Source organism: Neoarius graeffei, chromosome 7, assembly GCF_027579695.1.
Source record: "Neoarius graeffei isolate fNeoGra1 chromosome 7, fNeoGra1.pri, whole genome shotgun sequence".
NCBI lineage: Eukaryota > Metazoa > Chordata > Actinopteri > Siluriformes > Ariidae > Neoarius > Neoarius graeffei.
In genome coordinates, this window is record NC_083575.1 from 69,513,554 (window position 1) to 69,531,458 (window position 17,905).

At 39.5% G+C, this 17,905-nt stretch overlaps 1 protein-coding gene across 4 annotated transcripts in view; it reads left to right on the forward strand.

Annotated features, from left to right (window-relative positions):
• Positions 1-17,905, forward strand: part of LOC132889632 (sorbin and SH3 domain-containing protein 1) — a 117,791-nt gene that overhangs the window by 37,549 nt on the left and 62,337 nt on the right. For 3 of the 4 annotated variants that reach the window (XM_060926332.1, XM_060926328.1, XM_060926330.1), the window contains exons 10-13: positions 3,328-3,357; positions 3,564-3,666; positions 6,121-6,235; positions 7,514-7,591. In XM_060926332.1, coding sequence (XP_060782315.1) covers positions 3,328-3,357; positions 3,564-3,666; positions 6,121-6,235; positions 7,514-7,591 — 326 coding nt within the window. The remainder of the gene's footprint in view (positions 1-3,327; positions 3,358-3,563; positions 3,667-6,120; positions 6,236-7,513; positions 7,592-17,905) is intronic. The other variant, XM_060926329.1, reaches the window with a different exon arrangement.

Sequence of the window (17,905 nt, forward strand, 5' to 3'; positions counted from 1 at the left end):
TCCAGCCCAATCGCTGGCGGTAAGGCATCTTTAAGTCGGTTTGCTAACCGCCAAAAAACCCTAAAGAAGAAGAAGAAACCCCCCCCCCAGAAATACAAAAAAAATATCAACAAAATATGGAATAAAAGTATTTGATGGTAAGAATGTATCTTTTATTTTTTGAGAATTATTATTATTATAGCACTTTTCACAAATTGCTATTGTCATTCCGCCGGTTTGTTTACATTCTAAGCGGAAATTATTTTGTTAGACGTTTTGTATAAAGTTTTTATTTATCTAATTTGCAAAAAATAAAAATACTCTGTTTCTCAAAATCCAGTTAATGTGGATAGAATAAAACAGTTATTCCACTCGGTCTCGTCGTACATAGTTTATAGCCAACTCAGTGCTACGCGCCTTGTCAGCTATCAGCTCATGTACGACTTGATTTCATGGAATAACTGTTAATTATATTGAGTATACATTTTGAAAAACCCTTTCATGGAAGCCAGAACCATCTAAAGAACCCAAAAGGAACTTGTTTTTATAATTTGGAATAGTGCTACAGTGTTACTGTTAGCATTAATGATTGTAGTTGGTTTCATTGTGAATACAAAAACAACAACAACATTGTTGTTGTTGTTGTTGTTGTTGTTATGACAGTGATTGTGAACCTTTCAGCACTGTATACAGGTCAATGATCTCTGTATTTCATGTTCTCTTGGTATAAACTTTATACCAAGAGAACGTTGGTATAAACGTTCTCTTGGTATAAATGTTAAGCATTGTTATCAGCTGTTATGCAGCTGATAACAATGCTTAACATTTTTAGCACTCACTGACATTGTCTTGAGCTGCTAAAGGGAATTTTAATTGTTTTAACTGAATCCATTGTACGCTTGACACAGGTTCATACTCCTTCATTTGGCACCATTTTCACTCAGTAGTAAGCTAGATGGCACTAACATCAGCATCATCTGTAGCTCTAAAGCTTTTCCTGGCTTCTGCCACATACAGCTCGATCATCATTATAGGCTCAGTCCTTCAGCCCAGATGATCATAAATTAACATGTGGTTTCCTCACACCATGAACAATGCCCTTGTGTCAATAAACTGATATTCTAAAGCACCAGTCAGTCCATTCATCTGTCAAGGTGAACCATAACTTCAGAAGAGTTGTCAAGCTGTCCAGGTTATCACCGTGTATTTAAAAAGCATAGATTGATTATTGCATCCAACATTAGCACTCTAATGCTTCTACAATGCGTTAGATGGCATTGCTTTTAGAGAAGTGCTCTTTTAAATTATTGAAAGACTCAGGACAAGACTAATGGATTGGAAATAACTGTTGCCTCTAAACAAAGTGAAGAAAGAATGTAAATGGCTGAAATTGCAGGGAGTGGTGGGTATGAAGTGCTCAAAGTAATGTTTTCTGTTACTTTCTGCTCAATTTGTAACCTGTATAGTATCTAAACCCCAGGTTTTAAAACGGTTTGTTATGAGCTGAAAAACATCACCATCTACTGGCTTGACTAGACCTGAAATTTAAGATCTGGGCTTTGTAGGAGCTGATAATACAACCCCAAATCAGAAAAAGTTGGGACAGTATGGAAAATGTAAATTTAAAAAAAAACAAAAGAAAGCAGTGATTTTTAAATTTATTCTGATTTGTATTTCATTTCAGATGGTATGAACCCAAGATATTTCAAGTTTTGTTTGGTCAACTTAATTTCATTTGTTCATATACATCCATTCCTGCGTTTCAGGCCTTCAGCACATTCCAAAGAAAGGTGGGAAGGGGCAGTTTAGGGCTAGTAATGAGGTAAAACAGTTAAATAATGATGTGATTTGAAACAGGTGATGTCAACAGGTGATTGTGATCATGATTTTGTACAAAGTCAGTATCCAGGAAAGTCCTAGTCTTTGAAGAGCAAAGACGGACTAAGGATCTCCAGTTTGTCAAAATAATACTTGAGAAAATGTATTGAAATGTTTAAAAACAATGTTATACAAAGAGAGATGTGAAGGGATTTGGATATATCACCCTCTACAGAGCATAATATCATTGACCAGTTCAAGGACTCTGGAGGAATTTCGGTGGATAAAGGGTAAGGGCTCAAGCCTAAGCTGAACACTCGTGAGCTCTGATCCCTCAGATGGCACTGCATCAAGAACCGTTATTTATTTCTCGCTGATAAAACCACATGGGCTTCAGATTACTTTAGAAAACCTTTGTCAAGCTCTACAATACGGAGTTACATCCACAAATGCCAGTTAAATCTTTACTGTGCAAAAAAGAAGCCTTATGTTAACTGTATCCAGAAGCACCGTCAGTTTCTCTGGGCTCGGAGGCATCTGGGATGGACCATCACACAGTGGAAACATGTACTGTGGTCAGATGAATCAGTATTATAGATCCTTTTTTGTAAGAAATGGATGCTGTGTGCTCCAGACCAAAGGCGAAAAGGGACCATCCAGATTGTTACCAGGAACAAGTCCAAAAGCCAGGGTCTGTCATGGTATGGGGTTGTATCAGTGCCCTTGGCAAAGGTAACTTACACTTCTGTGATGACAGCATTAATGCAGAAAAGTACATTGAGTACTTTTGGAGGAACATATGCTGCCTTCAAGACGGCATCTTTTCCAGGGATATTTCAACAAGACAATGCAAAACCACATTCTATACATATTACAAAAGCATGGCTGTGGAAGAAGAGGGTGCCTGTCCCCTCTGTCCCCAATAGAGAATGTGTGGTGAATTTTGAAATGAAAAATATGACAATGACGACCCCGCACTATTGCACACCTTAGGACTTGTTGGTGGAATTTAGTAGGCTTTCTTGCCTTAATGCATTTGATACCATCAACCAGGAAATAGTAAATAACAATACAGTAACTAGCCTTATTCCACAACTGCAGTAATCCATATTATGTCAAGAACCACTCAACTAAGTAAAGAGAAACGACATCCATCATTACTTTAAATCATGAAGTGTCTTTTAATTAATACAAATAAACAAAATCCATTGAATTCGAAGGTGCGTCGAAACTTTTGACTGATACTGTATGTATTTGAGCATCTTATTCATATTTTGATGTGAAATACAAACTTTTTATATATCTAACTCAACTAATTACGGTTCAAAAATATTTGTTTCTCACTTTGTATGATTGACCCACAATGTGCTGTTTCTCTTCTAGACTTAATCATACACTGCTGATATTGATGTTATTTATGTTAAATAACTGTTACTGTGTAAATGAACAATGATAGACAACTTTTCTTTGTCAATGAACAGGTAGCAAATTACAGGCCTTGATTCCTGCTGATTTTTATCTCTTTTGCAGACGACAGCTCGTCACATGTGGATGATTATGGTAAATGTGTAGTATTTTTCTTTGTATACTTCTAATATAGATGAACTTGCGCAACTATCTTGTACTTCTTTTTGGTAAATTGTATGCTCCATAAATCTAACTTTGTGTATTTCTTTGTTCTTTGAGGAAATGTGTGTTGCCATAGATTTAAGTTGGGCCTTTCATTTTGTTGTGTATTATACATTTCTCTGGTCTTTGTTGTCCAGGGCAAAGTGTTCCTCGGTCTAAAAGTGCTGTAGACATGGGTAGCTCACAGTCAAGGCGAAGAGTCTCTATGCCAACTCAAACATCTACTCTACGGCCAGAAAAGTAAGCACACATTCAGAAAGACTGAGCAATGTGATTTCATATTGTATTTCTGATATGGTGTATATCAGTGGTTCTCAACCGGGGGGGCGCGCCCCCCTGGTGGGGCGCGGAGGTACTCCAGGGGGGTCGCGAGTAGGCTTCATGTATGGAGGAAAAAAAAAATCTGGGGCTAACAGGCTATAGTAGCTAAGCAGATGCAACACATTTACCCATGTCAAAATGCAGGACATTGGACTATTACATACAAATCAATACTATTATAAAATCTATCATCAATCTATCATAAAATCTTGTGTGTAGGTTATTTTAAGCCCGTGACGCGAACATGACGCAACGTCACGTGAGTGAGTCTGCATACCGTGGCCACCGTGTGAGTGCTTGCCACACACACACTAGTTTGGTTTCTTGCCGAGTTAACTCGTGCCGACTCTCGCTAGTCTACTATCATCAATCCATCGATACAGCGCAAAACCCAGTCTTTTTAAAGACTACTACCCCACACTGTATTTTTGCTTTCCCCATTTCAGCTCTACCCAAATAATTTGTTGTTTTTGTTGTTTTCTTACTGCTAGTCTACTATGGATAATGCTACTACTACTGCTACTACTACTACTACTAATAATAATGATAATAATAATAATAATAATAATAATCTAGCCCAGGGCTGGCTGGCTATCTATCTATCTATCTATCTATCTATCTATCTATCTATCTATCTATCTATCTATCTATCTGTTGATATAAGGTGCTGTAGGTCGGGTGGCGTCACTGCGGGTGAGTGTGTTTGGGGGGGCGGGGCGAGAAGAGGGGCCCCCAACTGCAATGAACCAGCTTTGGTGGGGCCCAGGTTGCAAAAGGTTGAGAACCCCTGGTGTATATTATCTAAAGATTAGAGTATCTAGAGATTAAAATAAAGATACTTTCAGACCACCTCTTTCATTACAGGAATACAGTTACTACACTGATCATATGTTAATTAACAGTTATTCCACTCAATCTCGTCGTACATGAGATGATAGCCGACGAGGCATGTAGCACCGAGTTGGCTGTAAGCCATGTACGATGAGATTGAGTGGAATAACTGTTTCATTATATCCACATTCACTGGAGCATTTTTACTTTTTGCAAATTTGATAAATGAAAACTTTATACAAAACGTCCGATAAAATCATTTCCGCTTAGCGGACACGTGACAAATTTCATACATGCATAGTAAAATATTCAAACTGTATTTTTCTTTGAGCTTTTGAACCAGTTGAAAAAATTCTACAAATTTGAATGCTTAAAGATGAAGAATGTAAACAAACCGGCGAAATGACAGTAGCAATTTGTGAAAAATGCTATAATAATAATTCTTGAAAAATAAAAAAGATACGTTCTTACCAGGTGGCACGGTGGTGTAGTGGTTAGCGTTGTCGCCTCATAGCAAGAAGGTCCGGGTTCGAGCCCCGGGGCCGGCGAGGGCCTTTCTGTGTGGAGTTTGCATGTTCTCCCCGTGTCTGCGTGGGTTTCCTCCGGGTGCTCCGGTTTCCCCCACAGTCCAAAGACATGCAGGTTAGGTTAACTGGTGACTCTAAATTGACCGTAGGTGTGAGTGTGAATGGTTGTCTGTGTCTATGTGTCAGCCCTGTGATGACCTGGTGACTTGTCCAGGGTGTACCCCGCCTTTCTCCCGTAGTCAGCTGGGATAGGCTCCAGCTTACCTGCGACCCTGTAGAACAGGATAAAGTGGCTACAGATAATGAGATGAGATGAGACGTTCTTACCATCAAATACTTTCATTCCATATTTTGTTGCTTTTTTGTATTTTTTGGGGTTTTGTTTTCGAGTACAGTTTTTATTTCATCCTCAGTTGGTTCAGCAAAACGCTCTGCCATTTTGTTTTTCTCTACTCCTGGTATATGAGCTGATATCCTAGTAGTAGAGTAGCCAATCAGAGCACATGAATGCTCCTATCCAGTGAATGAGGATAGAATAATATCTGCTATTCTTTATCATGAAATTTGAGCTTGACATACAATGAACTTGACATACAATGACGGTCAGTAGTTTTTAACACAAACTAATTTCACCTGACCTGACCATAAGCAAAACAAGAGAAATAGGATTTTAAAAACATTTATGAGGTTTGTTTGAGCCGAGCCCTTTCAATTTTTAGCAAAAACTGAAAATGGGTCAACCTCAACGGAACACAAACATGGATTAAATATATTCCTACAGCAATTATCCAAACACTTGCAAATCCATACCAAAGTATAAAACATCCTTTTCCACATTCCATTTCTGTGATCCATTATAATAAGTACAGAGGCTGATTAAAATGTGTGGCATTTCAAGAGAATCCATGCATATGAAATCATGAAGATGCTCAAGCAGAACGCGCCCTTGTTGCTCACCATGGCAACCCCATCTCCTCACCCTGGATTGGTTCTTTCCTTCTTTCGTCCCCTGCAGAAATGAGTGGGAGCCCCCTGACAAGAAGGTGGACACCAGGAAGTATCGCGCTGAGCCCAGGAGCATCTTCGACTACGAGCCAGGAAAGTCATCTGTGCTGAGGGCGGAGAGGCCGGTACGATGCGCTCTGTGTGCATGCATGTGTTAGTGTATGTGCTTAAGCTCTGCTCAGCTGGGAAGTGTGTGTGCATGATGCAGTGACACTCTAAGGGCTGTTTTTTTTTTTCCTGCTTGCTTAAGAGTGCAGCGTGAACAGCTCAGGCTGTGTCTCGGTCCTGTGGGTAATCATGAGTAGATCGCGACCTCATCATGTTGGAATCATCTGTGTCTAAAAAAATCTGTAACTCCCTCCAGAGAGTGAGGAAATAGGGCAATTATGTCTTGTTATTTCATTTAACTTTTAGATCAGCACAAAATGTGGTAGTTGTTTTCTACCATACTTCATTGAATGTTTTTAAGAACGTGATCTCATAGACAGTGTAAAGATGACACTTTGTTAAGCTGTAAGGAAGATCATGAATAAGTAACGCATGTCAGCCATGCAAAGAGTATCAGCTTTTCATGAAAACCAACGCCTCCCTTCCTCCTTTCCAGCTGTCAGGGTTTTGTGTCTGTTTGTAGGCGGTTCTTTCTGCCTTTCAGGCCCTTGGAAACATGACTCAGAGTGTGAACCGCTGTTATTATGTAACGCCTCTGATGACATATGGCTGCAATCATAGGTTCGTTCTGAAGGTTGTGATCTGTTCAATCAGTTTTGAGTGTCTTCGATCACATCCCTCACTGCTGAAGCTAGGAAAGAGTCTTTGTAAGGAAAGTATTTCTATTGGTCAACACCAATCTTGGGTAAAATAAGATCTTTAATTTTTAGGCTCCATTTTTTTTTTTAGGATATCTGTATAGAATTATCTAATGATAAAATAAAAATTGCACACAGTAATCAAATAATAATAATTGGTCAGGATAAAATAATAAAAATAATTAGAGAACTAACTGAACTTGAGGTATGCTTATTAATTTAGTGAAGTTCTGTCACCCATTTTATTTCTTGAATAGTCAAAACACAGTAAAAGAAATGCTATTCCATGAGGGGCCTCTATCCTTCACTATAGCATTGTCTAAAGAAGTTGCTTATTTCCTGTTTCCTGTTCTCATGACCACTGATATAAACCAGACGTTCAAACAAGCAGAAACCTAATCTAATTTTGTGTTAGTCTCATCCTCCTGGAACATGTTGCTTATACGCCTGGAGCGAGCCCAAGAAACTGGAATATTTGTCCTATTTTTCATGTAAAATGCATCATTCCGTCTCATTATCTTTGTATTTTGAACTGTCCTCTTTCTCTTTCTCTCTCTTTGTCCTCCATTCCTTGTGGCCATGCCTTTGTAAACTCAGGACTTAACCCCTGAAGATGTAGATTTAGAGAATGAACCATGGTATAGATTCTATTCAGAGATGGAGTTTGGCAAAACGGTAAGTTGTTTGTGTTAATGCGACCCATATACACTATATGGCCGAAAGTACGTGGACACTTGACCATGATAGCCATATGTGAGTCTTCCCCAAACTGTCGCTACAAAGTTGGAAGCCCACAATGGTATAGAATGTCTTTGTATTCTGTAGGATTTAGATTTTCCTTCACTGAAACTAAGGGACTCAGACCTGTTCCAGGCCCATGACAATGCCTCTGGAAAAAAAAAACGAGCTCCATGAAGACATGGTTTGGCAAGTTTAGTGTGAAAGAAGTCATGTGTCCTGCACAGAGCCCTGACTGCATCCCTGCTGAACACTTTTGGGATGAATTGGACCGCTGACTGCACCCTAGGTCTCCTCGCCTGACACCAGTGCCTGACCTCAGTAATGCTGTTGTGGTTGAATGAGCACAAATCCCCACAGTCACACCCCGAAATCTATTGGAAAGCCTTTTCAAAAGAGTAGCATTAATTCTAACAGCAAAGGGGGACTAAATTTGGAATGATGTGTTCAAAAAGCACATGCGGATGTGATGGTCAGGTGTCCACAAACTTTTGGACATATAGTGTATGAGCCAGTGCATGCCATACCTTAAACATATTTGTGTCTGTCTGTGAAGACATCCTCCACCCTTACCCTAGCCTTTTTCCTTCCGCAATAATGGCTTCATCTCCCCATCATCGTCTGTGACTTGTCCACATTGCCTGATGTCTCTCATTCTCAAGGCCAAGACATTTCCATGAAATTTGTCCAATAAGGAGGTGTTGTTTCATCATGATTTCATCATAAATGAGCAACTTGTTCAAATTATTAATGACAGCGTAATAAATGTGAAAATTAAAAACTATTAGTGATCTTTGGAAACTGTATTTTGACCAATAAGATTAATTTCTAAGAAAAAATTGAACACCGCCTCCCCTTTTTCACATGTAACTCTAAATTTTTAACTTTACTATTTTCAGCCTTTACCAGTGTGTTAGAGGAGAAAAACACTAAAAGTTAGGAGTAAGTTGCACCAACTAGGATGAAATTATTATTATTATGAATTATTAGTGTAGCACCATTTTATTTGCTTAACAAAACAGCCACTGTTTAAAACATTAAGTTCTGTTTCAAACATTGAGCTGGAAATAATTCTTACTGTCCGCTAGTGTAGATTCACCAGGTAAAAAAAAGTAAACTGCAAACTGCAGGTTACTACTGAGATTAATCATTTAATTTCCTTTTGACAATGAAAACATTAATGAACTAAGGTAATCAGGTTCATCTTATATGTACTTTTATTCTATCCACATTCACTGGATATGAGCAATCGTGCGCTCTGATTGGCTACTCTACTCCTAGGATATCAGCTCATATACCGTGAGTAGAGAAAAACAAAATGGCGGAGGTGTTGCCGAATCAGCCGAGGACAAAATAAAAACTCTACTTGAAAACAAACCCACAAAAAATACAAAAAAAGCAACAAAATATGGAATAAAAGTGTTTGATGCTAAGAACGTATCTTTTTTATTTTTCAAAAATTATTATCGCATTTTTTACAAATTGCTATTGTCATTTCGCCGGTTTGTTTACATTCTAAGTGGAAATGATTTTGTCGGATGTTTGGTATAAAGGGTTTTTTTTTTGGAATTTGCACAAAATAAAAATAAAAATGCTCTGTTTCTCAAAATCCAGTGAATGTGGATAGAATAAAACAGTTATTCAACTCAATCTCATCGTACACGGCTGATAGCCAACTCAGCGCTACGCACCTCGTCAGCTATCAGCTCACGTACGACTCGATTTTGTGGAATAACTGTTAAATATGTACTGCTATTTCAGAAATTTAACCCATCTCAACATCAAATTAAATTAAGTTAATTTAAATAATTAAATTAAAATTAATTTAATCTTAGAGTTTGTGCAAGTGGATTACTAGATCGACTTTTCTTTAATTCAGATTACAATGTGAGATTTGTTGGCGCAGTCCGCTCTGGTCTTCTTCGGGGTTTGGGACTACTGAGTTTAGTGTTTACCCTCCTTAAACCCGCCCACTTCAACACATAAAGAACTCACAATTATCTGGCTAGCTGAATTATACAGTATGAGTTGAATCAGGCAAAACTTGGTGGACCTTCAGGACATGAGCCTTAGATGCTTCTGCTTCTATGTCCCAAACACAAGACTTCATGATTAGTTAGTGCTTTTAGTAGTACGTCAGCAATTTTAGGAAATGTCACAAACCAAAGGGCACATATAGTCTGCATTAACAATACTGCACGATAGCTGCGTAGTTATTTCGTAACGAGTTTCATCATGGCTCTGCAAACATTCATCAGTATTAATACTAAGAAATGGCTAGGAGCAATGAGCTGGTTACGAAATATATGACTCCTATAATGTAAAGATGAAATAAAGCGCAGAATTAGTGACATGATTTCCTCACAGTCCCAGTAGCCCCATGTGCTGATTCATTTAGGCTGCTAACGTCTACAAGCCAAATAATATTATTTTAATTGTTTTAGCAGTTCTACTTTGACACATGCTTTATGCACACTGTGACAAACAAAATAACCTGATATACATTACCGGTCAAAAGTTTGTACACCCCTACTCATTCATAGGTTTTTCTGTATTTGGACTATTTTCTACATTGTAGAACAATACTGAAGACAGCAAAACTATGAAATAACATATGGAACATACTGTATATGGAATTATGTGATAAACACAAAACTGTTAAAAAAAACAAAAACAAAATGTGTTTCATATTTTAGATTCTTCAAAGCAGCCAGTGTTTACCTTCATGATGCTTTGCACACTATCAGCATTATCTTAACCAGCTTCATGAGGTAGTCACCTGGAATGCTTTCAATTAACAGGAGTACCTTTTCAAAAGTTAATTAGTGCAATATCTCACCTTCTTAATGCATTTGAGATCAAACAGTAAATAATAAAAATGCAGTAAATTGTTCTGTTCCAGAACTGCAGTAATCCATATTATGTCAAGAACCGCTCAACTAAAGAAACTAAATAAACGACATCCATCATTTTTCAAGCGTAGGTCATAAAAAGAATTTTCCCGACATTTTTGTTTAGTCGACCAAAAGCTACTGAATTCAAATCACAGACTTCCAATTTTATTAGTTTTTTTTTAAATAGAACAATTAATGAATTTAGAGCCACATGGCCTTAAATTCTCCGCTATTTTTTCCTGCTTCACCATGACCCAATTCAAGATACTACATCATGCATCACGTGGTGGGCTTTCCCCATTCGCTCAAGGCATTGTGGGATACAAATTTGAAACAGGAGAGAAAAATGGAGGACGTGAGTGTGCAAATGAAACGCAAAAGACCGACTACAGTAACGGAAAGCGATAAGAAAAGACATTGTTGCGAAGGAAAGGAAACGTAGGACCAAACTAATAAATATCGGCGGTCAGCGAGCACCTCGGTGTGATCAGCTGTTCATTAACCTGCGCATGTGCACACGGACTTCCTCTGTCTGCTTGACTGCGCAAAGCGGGAGATTTCATGCACATTATTTGTTCGGGAATCCTCTCAAATTAATCCTCGGGAATCCTCTCAAATTCCCAGGCACAGAGTGGCCTAATATTTTGTGAGATATTACAGAAATAAACATATATCACAATGAATAAATTTCAGGGGGGACTAAATTTCACCGATTTTATGAACTCGAAAGGCCGTCTCACATTTAGACATGAAGCGTATTTTTATTAATACAAATAAAGAAAATCCATTGAAATAGAAGGTGTGTCCAAACTTTTGACTGGTACTGTACATTCTCAATAACCTTTTTTTTTTAATTCTAAAAACTCTGTTATCAAACCCTAGCATTTGGGACACACAATAAACCTTCTTAATTTACCTATTCTATATCTTACTGAAACTCCATTCTTTTCCATCATTTTCATCTTTTTAAATATATTTTAAAATGTGAATCAATTCTGTATGAAATCTCAAGAGCTCTGCTTTTCTATGATCTGAAACCGTATCTGATAACCATAATTCTTCACCATGACAGGTATGATTCAAGTTGAACCTCTCTGCTATGCTCTTGCTTGCTTGCCTTCCATATTGCATTCAAAGGAAAAGGGTCTAATCAACTGGAATATTCTGTCATTTTATCTCAGCTGCTCTGACCATTCTTCTATAACTTGCTCTAGGATGTGCTCAGCATAGTAATTATTAGGCTTTTAATGGTTTGTATTGTAGGTGTCAGGCTGTCCTTGATAGCAGAGAGCGATAAACTTGTGACCTGTTGAACACACTACTTGCATTAGATGTGGGAGAAAAGGCCATCACTATGCTTTCAGTGGCAGTGTGCCTGTTCAGCATTGTCAGCAACTCAGCACCTATGAGTTGATGGCACACTAGTTCACACTTTGGCATGGTGACATGTCCAACAATAAACCCCAAGGTGATCGGGATGTAGTGCTTTTCACTTCACGAGTCTTGATTAGACATTCCAGTGAGGAAAAACATTTAAGCATTTTTTAAAAAAAAGGTCACGCAAATTTCATAACCACATATCTTCAGCAGGTTTAATGGAAGCTCAAAATTCAGACAAATAAATTCCATGACCTTCAGTGGTCCCTCCAAAATCACACCCTCTAAAATCACGTCAAGGTAAGAAAGCCTGAATGTTGGGGCAAGAAAGGGAACTTTCTGAATGGACACATAACACGATTGTCTCCTTGTCCTGATTGATTGGATGTTGGTTGTTCACATGGTTTGTTTTATAATCCAGTTTACAGAGCCTGGGATGCCATAAAAACTGGAATAGCTCCTCTGAGCCAGTGTTGTAGCTGAGTCACTAAACCTTGAGTCTGAGTCCAGTCTTGAGTCCCCAGTGTTCAAGTCCGAGTCAAGTCCAAGCCATTAAAGAAAATTTCGAGTTGAGTCCACTATTGATCCGAGTTGAGTCTGAGAACAAGACTCCAACCGCACCATTTGACAATGGCTGTTGCTGCTTTTATGTGAAACCGTCTCTGCTACTGTGTTGGACTAACGTTACAACTTAGACTGCTCCATTTTAGTTAATAGGCTACAGATAAAAAGCTTGTTCATCGCTCAGCAAGCCCCGCCCACTATCAACGGGGCAAGTAACATGAGAGAGGGTTAACACTAGCTAGTTCATCGGTCAACAAGTAAGCCCTGCTATCAACAGGGCAATGAACATAGCGTGTCACTTACTGCTCTGGGTGGAGTCTCGCCAAATGACGATTGAAGTTCAAGGTTGTCCCCGTCGCCTCCTCGATAGTTCTACATATGGAACACATAGCAGTGCATTTTTTCCCACTGCATGAGAAATCTGTATAAGCAAAGCGGACAATCCTAGGGGCTTCTTTCCAGGCATTTTAGCGCCGTTAACGCTAGTTTGTTCCTGAACATGACGTATGAACAGGTGAATGTGCATTCTCTTGCACAAAATTAGTATAAAAATTAATGTAGATATAAATATCTCATGCCAAATTATTATGGCATGTTACAAAAAATAAAGAAAAAATCAAAGTCTTCGTCAACAGTTTATGAGCCCGAATGCAGTTAATGCACAAGTCCGAGTCTGAGTCATCATTGCTCAAGTCTAAGTCAAGTTACGAGTCCTTAAAATTAGGGCACGAGTTGGAATCGAGTACTACAAGCCTGCTCTGAGCAGATATTTTTATTGACAGTTGCAAAAATATTACAAAGTCGTCACTCTCAGAAAACAAAGTACATCATTGTACCTTTAGGAGTACAATGGCTTGTCGCTGGGGCAGTACCCTCTAAGGTACTTATTTGTAGCTTTTATATACTGATTGGGAACATATATGTACCTTTTTGATCCTAAAAAGGAACACGTAGTTACCTTGAAGTCCAGTAATGAGCCCTAGATGGTACCTTAGTGTAGATTGTAACTTGGGGGACAGAAATGGACTCCTACTGTACCCCTATTTCTGACAGTGTTCTGACATAAAAATGAGTGATTCCCCGATCCATGTTGCCACACGTTCACCCTGAATAACTTCTAAGGCTTCAAAACTCCAATTACACGAGGGCTAATGAGTAGCAGAGATGAGTAATGCCTTAATACAACTCCTAAATGTGGTGTGTGGTTAGTTAAATCAGGTGTCTTTGAACAGGGAACTCACCAAACCATACTGGATTCCAGCTGTCCAGGACTGGAGCCCTGTGGCTGCTGAATTATTATACCCCGAGCAACATGATATCATTTTTCCTTCTCATTTGCTCAGATGTTTGGTATTTAACACTGGTCAGTCATCAGTGCTATCTGTAACCTCAGCTCTGAGTCAGTCTCAGTGTCCAGACGTCAGTATGAATTCCATGTCCCTGTGCTGAAGAGCTGTCTCACTCTCCCTGACAACATATGCCATGTTTGGAGCTCGCAGATTTTCCCAATTTGTGGCTGAATGTGAGGAGGATACACATGCTGGTGTAATAGTGAAGACGTCCTGAATTACACAAACACTACTTGAGCCAGTGTATTTGGGTCAGAATTTTCCAGCAGATTAGTAAAGTCAAAAAGGAGTGTAGACATGGCCATAACTACATAATTCCAAATCTAATATCACATTTACATGCTGTTTCACTAACAGTTATAAACGAACCCAGTGATCAAGATCAGAAAGTGGAGTTTTCCAAACTAGGCCTCACATGGGACAAGCAAATTTTGTGTTTGGGCTATAAAGTTTTTATTCATAGTTGTCTTGCGGACACATGTTCCACAACCAGAGAAAGAAAGTCTACCATAAACAGTTTTTTAAATAAATAAATACATACATACCTGGTGGCACGGTGGTGTAGTGTTTAGCGCTGTCGCCTCACAGCAAGAAGGTCCTGGGTTCGAGCCCCGGGGCCGGCGAGGGCCTTTCTGTGTGGAGTTTGCATGTTCTCCCCGTGTCCGCGTGGGTTTCCTCCGGGTGCTCCGGTTTCCCCCACAGTCCAAAGACATGCAGGTTAGGTTAACTGGTGACTCTAAATTGACCGTAGGTGTGAATGTGAGTGTGAATGGTTGTCTGTGTCTGTGTGTCAGCCCTGTGATGACCTGGCGACTTGTCCAGGGTGTACCCCGCCTTTCGCCTGTAGTCAGCTGGGATGGGCTCCAGCTTGCCTGCGACCCTGTAGAAGGATAAGGCGGCTAGAGATAATGAGATGAGATGAGACATACATACCTGGGCTTTACATTAGCACCCGCCAAATGCGGGTAAAATTCGGCTTTGGCGGGTAATGCCTTTAGTCCCACTAGCCACTTTGGTGGGTGGTTTATTCTGTGGTATGACAATATATTTTAATTGTAGTTTTCTCTGAAGGCATCTGATATAATAAACGCATTGCAATGTAATATTATGCGCCTACAACTCCCATGAGCACCTGCATAAACATTCTGACAACATGTTAGAATTGTTTAGAACGTTCGTTAACGTCTCAGATAAAATCAGTGATACGGTAACCTGCGGTTAATGAACGAAGCAACAAAGTTTCTGATGACTGACAAGCGCACTATGTGGCAGCATATCGCTGGAGTTTCAAACCCTGCTGCTCAGGAAAAAGGGGCAGAGATGAGCAGGGCCGGAGCAGCATTTTAAAATCACCGAGGTCCGTGATGCGCAAAGCGCGCGCCGAAAAATGTTCGACATATTTAAATGAGAGGGGTGAATTACACGTCACACAAGAGATCTATTCCTGGAATTACTTTTAATGGTGTTTGAACTGAATATCATCAGTTTTGAAAACAAAAAATCATGTATGTGGCCAGAGTAAGAATAATTTAAGCTTGTTTAATGGTTTGGTCTGGCCCAAGCAATGAGGACAAAAGATACCCTAACCATGTAGCCTATGGAACTAAGATACATTAACAATCTGGCATCCGTTACACCTACACAAAAAAAAAGTTCTGAGAAAAAAATCAGTATACACCACCATGTTTTAGGCAAAGTTATCCAAGGCAAACATAAGTTGAAACTTTCCACTCTATTACTTTGGCTTATTGAATGATTTATTTTTAAAATCACAAACAAGGTAGGCTACAGCTGTGCTGCTTTGAAAATGTAAATTGAACAGCTTGATGAAAGTGCGCTGATGGTTACCATGAAAACCCTGTGTCTCCTGCACTGCGTTCCTCCCCCGAGTCGCGTACTCATTCGGTTTTGTGTTCTTGGTGTCGGAGCCGCGCGCATGAAACAGACACAGAAGACAGAATCAACGTTTAACATAATTAACAATGCACTTTTTACGGAGAGATTTTAATGTTATTCTTTATTTTTTATCCAGTTGAATATTTAGCGTACAAATGTCTTTTCAGCTCTTAAAAATGACCGAGGTCTGGACCGCGGGGGCCTCAGAGCTGGCTGCGGCCATGGAGATGAACAAGATGCTAATAGGAAGATAAGACAGTTCAATGACAAATGGAAATTCGGGTGAGATTGGCTCGTTCATAGCAAAACCGAAAATACCATGTACTGCGAAGACTGTAGAAAGTCTGGCAAAGACAGGCACCAGCAATTTTAAACTCGAAACTATAAAGGACCACGAAAAGTCAAATGCACACATCGGTACTATAACATCAAAACAGGTGGAGACGGCTGGTTCACTACGGGACAGCATTGCTTTCAGTCCCTGGCTGTCATGAAGTCGGCTGAGCTGGAGAGGATGGAGCTGCTGTTTAGAAACGTTCACGCGATTGGAAAGAAGTTGATCTCGCCCTAGCTATCAACTTATGGCCTGCTGGAAGCTTCAGGTCACAAAGACCATTTTTCATGGACCATTCAGACTCATCTGATGATGAATGTAATGAGGACATTTAATGTCTCTCTCTACACATGTTCACACACACACACACACACACACACACACACACACACACACACACACACACACACTATTAATAGATAATATACATAATAATACTTGATAATACTTGCATATCAAAACATCAAATGTTTTTCAATGATAAATGTTTTGAATTGGACTTTTAATATTAGAATCAGTTCAGTTGTACTGAATGTTATTTTTCATATTATACGATATTTCATATTGTAAGGGGCTTGAATTTGAGTTCAATAAACAGAATACTGTGTTTATATTTTTGTCTGAATTGGTTGGATGTTTTCATATAGGGAGCTACCTTAACAGCACTGAATACTTGAGTGCTACTGTAGAGATACATTATACACTGCCATTCATAATTAAATCTAGATCTTCCGAACTTTAACGTGTCATGGTGAATAAAAAACTTCGATTTCCTGGCAACAAAACTGTGGCTAGTGAAAGGGCTGAATGGCTAGTGACTCGGGAAAACCACTAGCCACAGTGGCCGGTGAGCAAAAAAGTTAATGTAAAGCCCTGATACATACATAAATAAATTTCCCCACTCACCCCTCCTTCACCCCTCCTTTTTTCCCTCAAGCTCGGGTTTTCTACCAAAGTCCTGGGAGTTTAAGGGTCCCACGCAGTATCTTAGCTGCTTTTCTGGACAGAGATCTCGGATGTTGTTCCTGGGATCTGTTGGAGCCACTCTTCCAGTTTGGGGGTCACTGCACCGAGGGCTCCTATCACCAAGGAGGCGACTGTTGTCTTCATCTTCCACATCTTTTCTTGCTCTTCGTTCAGCCCTTGATACTTCTCGAGCTTCTCAAGTTCCTTTTTTCCTGATGTTATTGTCACTTGGTATTGCCACATCTATCACCACAGCCTTGTTTTCCTGTTTGTCCACTACGACCATGTCTGGTTGGTTAGTCATTACCAGTTTGTCCGTCTGTATCTGGAAGTCCCACAGGATCTTAGCTTGGTCAGTCTCAACCACCTTCGGAGGTGTGTCCCACTTTGACCTTAGGACTTCCAGTCCATACTCAGCACAGATGTTTCTGTACACTATGCCAGCCACTTGGTTATGGCATTCCATGTACGCTCTTCCTGCTAGGAATGCAAAGGATGTGGGACCAATGGATGCTTCGATTTGGTGTGTATGTTTTAATCCCATCAGATGCTGCAGTATACGGGTTTGGCTAATGGTAGAAAGGTTTTTACTAGCTGTATTAAAGCTATATGGCCTTTCGATTTCATAAAATCGGTGAAATTTAGTTCCCTCTGAAATTTGGTCATTGTGATATATGTTTATTTCTGCAATATCTAAAAAAAAATATCAGGCCATTCTGTGGCTGGGAAGTTATTTAATTTGAGGGGATTCCCTAGCAAATAATGTGCATGAAATCGCTCGCTTCACGCAGTCAAGCAGCAGGGGCACAGATAGGATTTTTGAACTGGGGGGGACTGAGCTGTCAGCAAATGATTCTATTTTGTGTATGCA